At 43.7% G+C, this 12,796-nt stretch overlaps 1 protein-coding gene across 2 annotated transcripts in view; it reads left to right on the plus strand.

Annotated features, from left to right (window-relative positions):
- CDC48B (cell division cycle 48B) overlaps positions 1–12,321 on the plus strand; it is a 92,824-nt gene extending 80,503 nt beyond the window's left edge. For both annotated transcript variants that reach the window (XM_087399327.1, XM_087399326.1), the window contains exon 13: positions 11,389–12,321. In XM_087399327.1, the coding sequence (XP_087255453.1) occupies positions 11,389–11,679 (291 nt within the window). In that variant the 3' untranslated portion in view covers positions 11,680–12,321. The remainder of the gene's footprint in view (positions 1–11,388) is intronic.
- The last annotated feature ends 475 nt before the right edge of the window (positions 12,322–12,796 follow it).

The following is a 12,796-nucleotide window of genomic DNA, read 5'->3' on the forward strand; positions in this document are numbered from 1 at the left end:
AAGGAATTGGCCAACTTATGAATTAGAGTTGTATGCAGTTATCCATGCTTTGAAAACATGGAGGCATTATTTGTATGGTTCAGAGTTTTATGTGGATGTGGATCATGATACTCTGAAACATTTTAGTAAACAGCCTGACTTGAGGGGCCGCCAAGCTAGGTGGGCAGAGCTTATGCAGGAGTTTAATTTAACGATTCGGTACCGAAGAGGAAAAGACAATAAGGTTGTTGATGCGTTGTCTCGCATTATGCACAACCTAAGTTTCACGGTATTAGAGAGTGCTCTAATGACCGAGATCAGAGAAACTCCAAAAGTGGACGAGTTTGTCCAGAGCTTATGGCCTAAGGCTTATGTGTTAAAACCCGGGGAAAATGAAAAGGATGACCTGGCATCCAGAAAAGGCCAAACTTATGCAAGATATACCATAAGGGATGGTATGCTAGAAAGAAATGGCAAGGTTGTAGTACCTAGTTAGAATGATCTCAGGCAGAGAGTCATTCGACAGTGCCATGATAGCCCGTGTGCGGGACATCCACGAGTCGAAAAGACATATGATCTCGTGAAGCGAGATTTCTTTTGGCCAAAGATGAAAAAGCATATTCATGAATATGTGACACGATGTTTCTTGTGTCAGGTAAGTAAGGCCGAACGGGTGAAGCCACCCGGACTTTTACAGCCCTTGGAAATACGACTAAGTAAGTGGGAGTTTGTCTAGCCTCAGGCTCTAGGATCAATTGTACCAAATCAGTCGGCTTTCTCGCACGACAGAGGCAGTACAGGAGATCCAGGATTAGGGGCTCAGCACTAGGCTTCCAGTAGATTATGAGGGGGCAGACAGCAAGATACCTTGGCTGCCAGGTTGGCATTGATATTTCAGCAGAGCAGAAGATATCCCCGCTCCTAGAGAGTGTTGGGCGCAAGCTTTTGTACTAGAGCTCGGCCAAACTCTCTCTTGCAAGAAGGGCCTTGGTGGCTAACCAGGTCCTTCTTGCTACTGCCTGGTACATAGCCTCGTGCTGGTGTTTTCACAAGGGATGCATGGGACAGCTGAGGCGCTTGGTGCGCAATTTCCTCTGGGAAGGATCGGATGGCACACATCACACTCGAGCCAGGGTAGCTTGGCAGACAGTGATCCTGCCCCAGGCCTAGGGAGGATTGGGCATCGTTGATCCGGAGATGCAAAGCAGAGCCTTGTTGGGCAAGTTGGTAGTGAGGGGCCTCACTCCAGGTATAGAGCCCTTGAAGCTTCTTCTGCACAGCGGGGTCTCCTTTGAAACACCCCCCGCACGGATGGTCAGTGGTAGCAATCACACAGATGGCTCTTCTCAAAGGCCCCCCTTACAGGAAAGGGCTCTCCCTTGATGCGGAGTCTCTTCAAAGTTTGGCAGCGATTGGCAGGGGGTCTTATCCGGGCTAGTCCTCAGTTTTCCCTCAGTTTTCTGAGGAGTTTGCACGACACTTGGCCTCTGATCTAGCACCTAGAGGTCGGACATGAGCGAGACTCCCGGCTGACACAGAGGTACGATTAGAGACCCTCTCACATCTTTGGGACGCGGGCCCGAGGATGGCAGAGATTGAGGCAGCTATCCCAAAGTCTTGGTGGGCGGGCTTTCAGAGTTTCACACCAGCACGGTGGTTGGGCCAGTTCTCTGGGATAGGGTTACCTCTTCGGATTCACCTCCCTCCCATTCTCAGCCGAGCCCGGTTCTACAGTGTGGGTCCAAGTGGCCTCTTGCAGTCTCTGACAGATGGAGATTCGGAGATGGATGGAGCCTTGGATCAGTTAGGGTGGCAGAGGGTCAAAGTAGTGGGCCTTCTAGGCAAGGAGTGGTCAATCGACCCCTCTTGCATCTGAGATCTGGATGCAGCTTGCTAGCGCTTATGGTTATGGGAGGGTTGTCCCCTCAGTGAGGTACAGTGGGACCCAGGCGGGTGGTTCTAGCTGACCAGAGCAGGACACATAGAGAGAGTGTATACTACACGCATAGGATGTCGCATGCAGATGGAGGCGATAGCCTGGACCCCGTCAAGAGAGAGGCATTGGGCAAGTACCTCGAGAGGTGAGATCCCCCACTGCCTTTGGAGCTGCCCAACAGCACAGAGGATATGGCGAGGAGCGCTTCGGATCGTGGTGAGGCTACAGGGCACGCAGGAGACTTCACGTGGGGCATGGCTGCTTGGTTGTCAGAGGGTGGCTATGCCTTTCCCATTGACGTGGTCTCTCCAGCATACAGGATACAGGGCCTGTGCATTCACAGCATTGAGTTTCATGAGGCGACCCCTCCCACTAGTCATCGACCTCTTCCTTCGTCAGAGGACAACGTGTGGGAGGTAGTAGCCAGCATTACGACATGAAACATCTGGGTTGCTCGCTGCAGCTGGGTTATGGGCCAGCACCATGTTCCACTGTCGGCCACCTTGGTAGCGATCTGGCAATACATCATCTTCGCGCTTCGCGCCATTTGGGAGCGAGGCTCTCCAGGTTCTCGAGCTACTGTCGCACGACGGGAACATTTCTGCAAGGCTTGGCCTGCAGGTGTTTTCTACAACATCACCCCGAGAGGGATCAGATGGTTGTATAGTCCGCCACCCTGGTTGTTACCCCCTGTTACAGAGAATCCCTAGGCAGTGAGCTGGGATCTCTGGCAGCAGGAGTGTCTTTCTGACAGCCATCATTTAATTTTTCGTTGATTTTCATGGTTGGCACCTTTATGGTATTTGCCAACTTGTATGATTGTTTTTTTACAAGCATCAATAGAAGTTCTTTTCTCTGGAAAAACAATAATTTAAAAAAATCCATATAAGTCATCTAATAAGTGGTCAAAGTATAGTGACAGAGGTGGTGGGATGGGCTGGGGTAGGGCTAGATGAAATTTGGCTCTTGGCATGAGTGAGTGGACTCTAAGTAAAAGCAGGAGACATTGTGTTGTGGACTATGTCATAGGGGCCACCTACATGAGGGCTACATGTGCATCACTTTGATCCTAGTCATCTCAGCAGACCATTGTATATGGTCCGCTCATTGGGTGTGCCCACTGCCCATGTCTCCTAGTAGGTCTTGCCCATACCATGTGATTGTGGAATGCACACACGTGTCCTCAGATATTTGCTGAAAACTGTGCATGATCTCTGCTTGCAGGATTAGGATGGTGTCTTCCTGGAAATCCAAGAGCTTTGCCTGCAAGATACGTGTCCTAACCTTTAGCATCAGAATCTCTCCTTGCTGTCCATATCTCACTGCTCTACCTGTGGAAAATTTGGCATACTCAGATGTCTTTGTAGGGAAACAGCATGCTGCAATGTATACATCCCTAGTGTGGGGCCTTTGGAGTCGGATCTATGTAGCTGGCATGCTCCTCTGTGTTCAAAACTGTGGCATAGGGCTGCAAATGTCAGTGGACCAAGACCCTCCCAATTTTATACCCCTCCATCTGTGCGTGTCTCTGTCCATGGACTGATAGCCATGCGTATCCATGTATTGTGGGTAGCCCTCTTGCAAGACTTTGGTTTGTCTTCGTATAAACCATGAGATCCATTCCCTCGGATGCCTCCTGGACATTGCTTCCCCATTCGTATTCAAAAGAGTAACTGCTAGAACACTTGCGTGTGTGTTTGGTGGATGAAAGAGTCTCCAAGCTTGGATGATGACTCTTCAATCTACTGTAAACAGCCCACTTACTTTTGGCCTGAGCTTGTACGACCCTTTTGAGGCCCTCCTTCCTATGTTCCATTTGCATTTGTGTGAGATCCTCATTAAGATGGCCTGTAGACCCTTTCCGGACAACCTTCCTAGTGACAACCTTATCTATGCATCCTTGAACTTAATGATGAGGTGTCTCTCCCTAATGCTCTCTTTCCCCACTCTCCATGCATTCTCAATTTGCTTCTTTTTCACTCCAAATTTCTCACACATGAAATTTTTAGGGGCTGGCTGCATCCTCCTTAAACCCAACCAGCTTAAAAGATTTATTGTGTCTTCTGGTTTCCTCCTCAAAAGTCTCTTGGATGACCTTGTAAGGTTTGTGACCGAAATCAATGCCTTTGACCAGGTTTTGGCCTGTCTGTTTTTTCTAGACCCTGCTGTACCCATTGTCATGACAAGAGAAATGATTATTTAGTTAATTAATAGTCATTAGAACTTTATTATTGTTAGGCGCCAATTTGATGGTGCGGTTATATGTTTGTATTTATGATCGATCAAGCGGTGTAAATAGTACCGCCAAAACTATGTAACATTGGCCAATGATTAGTAATAAAGATGTGCACACACGAGTCTAGGTCCTAGGGGCAATAGGAAAGGGAAAGGGTGCATTAGAGTGCATTGAATGGTAGGTGCATGGGTCATAGGCTAAGGGTAGGTGTAAATGGGAAGATGGAACTTGAGTGATCTCAAGGGACATTAATGAAAGGGTATCACCCTTTCATTGTGAATCTCACGTAGCATTCTTTCTACCACATTGCATTCATCCGTCATCTCTCTCCCACCTTGCATGTAGGTCGAAAAAGAAACAAGTACTCTCACGAGGGCGCTCTTCCCCATTGGAGGGCCAATCGGCATTCAAATTCTGCATGCATTGCACACATTTGCATTTTCGAAAAGCGTGGATCTTCACATTTGGTATCAGAGCGGCGACGATCCACGAACGGGACGAGGAGAGGGCGACAGTTGTGAACGACGGAAGTCGCAAGAGAGGTTGGCGGAAAAGGATCACGATCGACCGATCTCGAGGTTCTGAGATTCTGAGACAAGGGGTTTTTTCGGAAAAATTTTGGCCTTCAACGGCGAACGGCGAACGGGGTGCGCTCCCCCCCCCCCCCCCCCCCCTCCCCCCCCTCCCCCCCCCCCTCTTGTGAATGTACCCTTAAACCGTGAGAAAAAGGGATTCCCGTTCTACCCAACCGGAAGTCGGATCGGATTAAGATTTTAAGGGAGTGATCCACCCATCAAGTAACCCCTATAACGGTATCTAGAGCTCCAATCCGCTCAAAACAAGTAGCCCAAACGGAGCGTACCAGTTTACAGCAGAAATACAAGAAGAAAAGCTTCAAAGAGAAGGGAAAGGAGGTCATTTTAAGTGTTTTCTCAACACAAACGAAGCGGGAGTCGGATAAGTACCACCACCTCTACAACACTTGAAGTTTGCTGTAAAATAAACCTTCTTTTTTTGAAATTACAGCAAGACATTTTCTCTCTTGTATTAATAAAAGGAAAGAATGGAAGGGGAAGGGACATATAACAATGAACTTATTCCTTTTCCTCCATTACCCCAAGGAGAGAGAGAAAGAACACCTTCACCCCCTCTTGAAGAGGATGGATTAGGTGAGAGTTATACACATCTTGAGTATGATAACCCACAAATAGATTTACAGCAGTCTCTCCTTCAAGAACCTACTGATAGGGAGTTCTCCTTTCGTAATGAAAGAAGAAATGAGACCAGCCAAGAACAAGGTGATGAGTTCACGCCTTTAACTCAAAACCCAATACACATGGATTCTAATCCAAGTGCAAGAGGAAGAGAGGAGACTCCTGTTGATAAGCTGGTTTTCCAGCTTAGCAATATGATTGAGCAATCCATTATGACAAGATTAGGGACTAAGAGGACTTTAAACTTCGGGGATGAAGAGTTGAGTAACCCTTCTAAGAGGTCCAAATTCCAACCGCGAGAGAGAATTGAGTTTCCCAAATATGATGGGGCAAGGGAGGCTGACAAAATCCTCAATTGGATTCGTCATTTTGAGCTATACTTTGCCCATCAAGACAAGACCGAGCAAGAGAAGCTTGCTCTTGCCACATTGCATCTGCAGAAGGATGCTCTAATGTGGTGGTCCTTGTCACAAACAGGAAAAGAGCCTATTCATGAATGGGCTAAATTTGTGGAGCAACTAAAAACCACTTTCATGCCACCGAGGCATGAAGAGAACCTAACCTTTCGTTGGGAGAGGTTTAGGCAGTTCGATAATGAGAGTAATGCAGATTTTACAGCCAGATTTTGGAAACTCTCTCTAGAGTTACCCGAAAAGAGTGAGGAAGATAGGAGAAAGAAGTATTTAGCAGCTTTAAGCCCAAAAGTAAGGTACGAGGTTGAAATGTTTAACCCGACCACGCTTAAGGACCTCACTAAGCTGGCTGAAATAGCCGAGAGAAAATTGAATCCTCGTAAACCCTTCAATAAGGAGTATGGGTCATCATCTAAGACCAATAATATACCCACTTTTAGGAAACCAAACCGGTTTAAGAATAATAAAGGGAAGGGTAAAGCTCTTGTAAGGAATGTGAATAGCCAATCACGTCCTGGATGGGTGCCATTTCCTTCTATGACTGACGAAGAGAAGAGGAAGTTGATTAAGGAAGGAAAATGTTTCGGTTGTAAGAAACATAAACCAGGGCACGTATGGCATAAGTGTCCCGTTCTCTTGGCTAAGATTGCCAAGACGAATTCAGTAAAAGGGAAAGCCAAGGCATCCAAGCAGGAGGGTGAGGCTTCTACCTTGTCACCCTCGAAATCTACTGTGACTATTGAGCCAATAGTGAATGCTGTCCATTCAGCCAATACCTTTGGGCCTCATGATCTTTTTAAGGTGTATGGATTCGTGAATGGACAGAGAATAGTGGTTCTCCTAGATGATGGATGTAATTATGACTTAGTAAGTGATAGATTGGCAAAATTACTCCATCTTAAACCAGAACCTATAAAAAACATGTCGCTTTCAGGAGCTTTTAGGGGACACAATGAAGAAGACACATCCATAGTACGAAATATTCCTTTTCGTATACAAAAATATAGAGATCGAAGGGATTTTCTAGTAGCCCCTTTACAAGACGTTGACATGATACTAGGTAAACCATGGCGGTATGATTTTAACCCTGCTATTCATCCTCATACTCATCATTGTTGCTTTGTACATAAGGATGAAAACATAAGGATCGTAGGGGATCGGGACGTGTATACAATTCCATTGATTACTCCTACCCAAGCCAAAAGATTGGTAAAAAGAGGGGTAGATTGTAATCTTGTGTATATACGGGATTCACGAGATCTTCATATCTCAAAAGAAGATCGGAAGAGAAATGAGTTCCTTAGAGCTTATGAGGATCGATTTTCAAGAGATGACTCATTCGAATTGCCCATGGAGAGAGAAGATGATCATGCCATAGACTTAGAGCCAGGAGCTTCCCCTCCATGTAGAGCCCCATATAGGATGAATAGGATAGAAATGGAGGAGGTAGAAAAACAAATTGAAGATCTGTTGCAAAAAGGCCTGATTCGACCAAGCAGTTCTCCATTTGGAGCACCTGTATTATTGGGTAAGAAGAAGGATGAATCATATCGTATGTGTATAGATTACCGTGCTTTGAATAAACTTACGATTAAGAACCGGTATCCGATTCCAAGAGTGGATGATTTATTGGATATGCTTAAAGGTGCTAAAGTTTTTAGCAAATTGGATTTGAAATCTGGTTATCATCAACTTCGTATGAAAGCTGGGCATGAACATAAGACAGCTTTTCGCACTCTCACTGGACATTATGAGTTTTTGGTCATGCCTTTTGGCCTAACTAATGCTCCAGCCACTTTTAGTAGGCTGATGAGAAGGGTTTTGCGACCCTACTTGGGAAAATTTGTCATAGTCTTTTTTGATGACATTTTAGTGTTCAGCCAGAATGAGGAAGAGCATAAGGATCACCTTGCTAAGGTGATGGAGCTCCTAAGGAAGGATCGATTGTTCCTAAATATCAAGAAGAGTGAGTTTTTCAAGACAGAAATAGAGTATTTGGGACACATTGTGTCTGCCGAGGGAATTCGGGTTGACTCTAAAAAGGTCAAGGCCATAATTGAATGGCCAATACCCAAAAACATACATGAGCTGAGATCCTTCCTAGGGATGTGTAGTTATTATCGCAGATTCATTAAGAATTTTGCACGTCTTGCTTCCCCACTAACAGATTTGTTGAAGAAGCATTCCTTGTATGAGTGGGGAGAGGTTCACCAGGTAGCTTTTGAGGAGCTTAAGAGAACATTAGTGACTGCACCAGTGTTAACACTTCCGGACATGGACAAAGAGTTCTTTGTTGTATGTACGGATGCAAGTGGTACCTCGATTGGGGCAGTGTTGATGCAAGGAGGGCATCCCATTGCCTATGAGAGTAGAAAACTTCAAGGGGCTGAATTGAAATATATCACGTATGAGAAGGAGTTATTGGCAGTCATTCATGCTCTAAAGTTATGGAAGCATTATTTATATGGTTCTGCTTTCAAGATTAAGACTGACCATCAAAGTATCAAGCACTTGTTCTCTCAACCCATTGTCTCTTCAAGACAAATCAAATGGGCTGAATATATTCAATCCTTTGGGCAACCAAATATCGAATATCAGCCGGGAAAGGAGAATTTAGTAGCTGATGCTTTGAGTAGACGGCCCCAAGTTAATCACGTCTCTGTGATTAAGGAGAAATCATTAGGAGCAATGGTTGAAGCTTATCCTTTAGATGAGGACTTCGCTGACATTTATGGGAAGATTCAACGTAATGAGGTTGGGGATTTAGAAGCTTATTCCATCGTGGATGGATACTTATTTTTGGGACGTGCCATATGTGTACCCAAAACATTTCGGTATCTAGTCATGAGTGAGTTACATGCGAGTCCATATTCTGGACATAGAGGTATTAGAGGAACCATTGACAATATTGAGAGATACTTCCATTGGCCTAAACTTCGCAAAGAAGTTTCGACCTTTGTTCAACAATGTGACGTATGTCAGCGCATTAAATCTGACACAAGTAAGACTGCTGGTCTTTTGCAGCCTTTGCCTATTCCTTCGGAAAGGTGGGAACACATTACAATGGATTTTGTGTCTGGTTTCCCCAAGGTTGGTCAGTTTGAGCAGATTTTCACTGTTATAGATAGGCTGAGTAAACAAGCTCATTTTATGCCCTGTAAAAAAGAGTTGTCTGCTCCTGAAACAGCAAGGTTATTCATTAGGGAAATCTTCAGGTTACATGGGTTACCAAAATCCATTGTATCCGATAATGATGGCCGTTTCATTAGCAACTTTTGGACAGCTCTATTAGAGAATCTCGGAACCAAACTGAAATTTACTACAGCCTTCCATCCTCAAGGAGATGGACAAAGTGAGAACGCCAATCAAACCATAATTACTTTACTTCGAGCTTATGTCCATGACCAACCTAGAAGGTGGCCAGAGTTCTTACCCATGTTAGAGTTTGCTTATAATAACACTGTACATACTTCCACCAAGAAAGCCCCATTTGAAATCATCTATGGGCAATGTTTACCCACTCCAATAACACACTTGGGGGAGCGAATTTTTGCCGCTGACCAGTTTGCTGAGGATATGTCACAGGTTATTGAGCAGGTAAAAGAACATATTAAGAAGGCCCAGGTTCAACAATCCAAGGCAGCCAATAAAAAAAGAAAAGAAGTTTATTACAAGGAGGATGATTGGGTTTTATTGAAGATTGATAAAAGAAGAATCAAGTCAATGAGAGGAAGTACCAAACATGTCAAGCTAGCACCGAAGTTTTATGGTCCATTTCAGATTTCAGCAGCTTTATATCCAGAAGAAGGATCCAGAGCGTATGAGCTGAAGTTACCAGCCCACTGGCGTATGAAGAACATCTTTCATGTGAGCAATTTGAAGAGATACCATGGCGATACTTCTGCGTTTTTGGATACTCAGCAGCAAGAAGAACCTGAACTTGAAGATGGGACTGAAGTTCTTACTCCGGAACAAATCGTATACCATAAAGAGAAGAGTACTCGTGGAAAGAAGAGATATATGTATTTACTGAAGTTTAAAAACCAGCCAGCTAGTGATGCACAATGGATGGAAGAAGAGTTCTTTACAGATTTTCCACAGATACTCGCAGATTACAAAGAGGCGATGCAATGGCAGAAGTAACAAGAGAAAGTGCACATAAGAGGAAGAGACAAGCAATAATCCAGAAGAGGACTTCTGCTCATTCAAGCAGGAGGGAGTGTCATGACAAGAGAAATGATTATTTAGTTAATTAATAGTCATTAGAACTTTATTATTGTTAGGCGCCAATTTGATGGTGCGGTTATATGTTTGTATTTATGATCGATCAAGCGGTGTAAATAGTACCGCCAAAACTATGTAACATTGGCCAATGATTAGTAATAAAGATGTGCACACACGAGTCTAGGTCCTAGGGGCAATAGGAAAGGGAAAGGGTGCATTAGAGTGCATTGAATGGTAGGTGCATGGGTCATAGGCTAAGGGTAGGTGTAAATGGGAAGATGGAACTTGAGTGATCTCAAGGGACATTAATGAAAGGGTATCACCCTTTCATTGTGAATCTCACGTAGCATTCTTTCTACCACATTGCATTCATCCGTCATCTCTCTCCCACCTTGCATGTAGGTCGAAAAAGAAACAAGTACTCTCACGAGGGCGCTCTTCCCCATTGGAGGGCCAATCGGCATTCAAATTCTGCATGCATTGCACACATTTGCATTTTCGAAAAGCGTGGATCTTCACACCCATAGATAGTTTGTACACTTCTCTACTTAATCGTCTTCGATTGGGGGAAAACAGTTTGTACACTTCTCTACTTAATCGTCTTCGATTGGTGGAAAATGTATATGCATTTGGTAGACCTTAGGGGGTACCAAGGACTCTAAATGTTGCCTTGTGGGGGAGGGGGAGAGGATAAACAGAAAAGTAAGGGAATATGGCCAAGGCCTAGGGAGGCATAAATCTGAAATGTTTCCTGATCTAAAGGGAGAGAGGCAGTTTATCCATGTATATAAGTTAGTTTAGGTGCCAACTACATTACTCTATATTTGGTGAGAGAAGAGTTGACATCTGTGATTCTTTTTTGATGGTGCTAAAAGACTGAATTGCATAGCTTATGAGCTGATCCTCAATCCAGTGCTGTGTTCAAGCGTCTACAAGTGACCAGCTGGTTATAGAGCTGTCATTGATGGAAGAGGGGCACACCCAGTGGTAATTTTGAGAGTATACTGGAGTTTAGGCATGATAAGATCATAAGACATATCTTAAAAGTTTGTTTTTTGGCAGCTTACCACCGAGTATTATTTAAGCAGTGTTTTCTCCTCTAGGGTCGAACTATTGCAGAAATTTAACATGAACAACGTTTAATGGAGTCTCATATTCACAATGGGGAGACCAGTGTGTTTATATATGCTTAGTGTAACGCCTTTGTTTGTTCGATGAGTTAATACGACTTCCATTAAGCTTATATATTGGTTTTCCTTTATGTATATGACTGTTGTTTGATGGCTAGCTTGATTCATCTTAGCCAGATGGTCTAATAATGGATAGAATGATATGCTATGTGTCATTGTGAGGTATGTAACATCTGCTGATTGTACTTTTTAACAGGTGCTTTATGTACCCCCACCTGATGTAGAAAGTAGATTAGAAATCTTGCAAGTTCATACATGCAACATGAGGCTGGCAGAAGATGTGGATCTGCCCATGATAGCTTTAAAAACAGATCTTTTTACGGGAGCAGAATTGGCAGGACTTTGTAGTGAGGCAGGCATGGCAGCATTAAGGGAGGATCTTTCTGCAGACACTGTGCATGCACGGCATTTTGGAAGTGCAATTAAACTAATACAACCTTCTTTAACACATGCACAGATTTCTGCTTATGCCAATTTCGCCTTATAAGACATTACTATTCACTTGAGACAACTCATAGACTGTGTTTCTCATAGTATTGTTGATATGAGCATCGATATGATGGTTAAAACACAATCACCAATGTTTTATTTGCAGATATCTTGCCTCAAGGTAACTTGTTCAGCTCACCCTGAAATAGTACCTGTTGAAGGGCAATAATCCTCTTGATTTACATTCACGTGCAGTAGTTAAAAGATGAGCACTAATGTTTTGTTTGGTGCAAGGTAACTTGTTCAGTCAATCCTGAAACAGTACCTGCTGGAGAGCAGTAATCCTTCTGGGATCCATTCAGTATAACATAACAGTTTTGGAGGAACTAGAATCAGGGTCGAAGTGGGGCTAGCAAGAATCAATCAATTATGCTAGCCCTTGGGGACGTTATATGAGCAAGATCTAAAAAGGTTTCTAGCTGATCTGTTTCTCCTGTGGACCATGGGACCAGCCTTGACAAGGAATGGTCTAGTATACTTCCACGTATCTAGTCACCGAGATGTATCATGCACCTAACCACATGATATTGTTTCCAATGTAATCTCTTCCTTATTCTCATGATGTATTTGCAACGCTTTTTGTGGCTTCATTTACCACATTTCTGGCTACAAGTCGTAATTCCAAGCCAAAACCAATATATTGGTGTCTTTTTCTACACTTCCTTCCAATTTTCTTGAATAGATATTCTTACTAATTTTGCCACTTTGATTTGACCCACCATATCAGATTTGCAAGCTAACAACTTTTTAAGGGTAACTAAAAATATGGCCAGGTGTTAAATTAAATATAACAATCAAATCGAACAATAGATGATGATCCACCTAGTGGTGCTGTACCCTTGCAAGAGGCATATATGTAGAAATCGATTAGTGTGTGAATATCTAGCAGAATCCTGATTCAAAAACAACTCATCTTCCACTCCGCAGCAGTGACTTCCTGAAGATCAGAAGCAGCGACTTTAATCTGTGAAGAACCCAGTCAGTTTTATCTTCCAGTTTACCTCTTTGCTGGGTATGCACTTGACAATATTCTGAATGTCCTCGCACTACTTGTATGAACACTTTTAGCAATGTTAGTTTGAAGTTGCTTTGCTATTACTATAAGTACTTTCTTT

The sequence above is a fragment of the Dipteris shenzhenensis genome, chromosome 28, assembly GCF_047967505.1.
Source record: "Dipteris shenzhenensis isolate YYH24624 ecotype China chromosome 28, Dip_SZ_1.0, whole genome shotgun sequence".
In the NCBI taxonomy this organism is placed as follows: Eukaryota; Viridiplantae; Streptophyta; class Polypodiopsida; order Gleicheniales; family Dipteridaceae; genus Dipteris; species Dipteris shenzhenensis.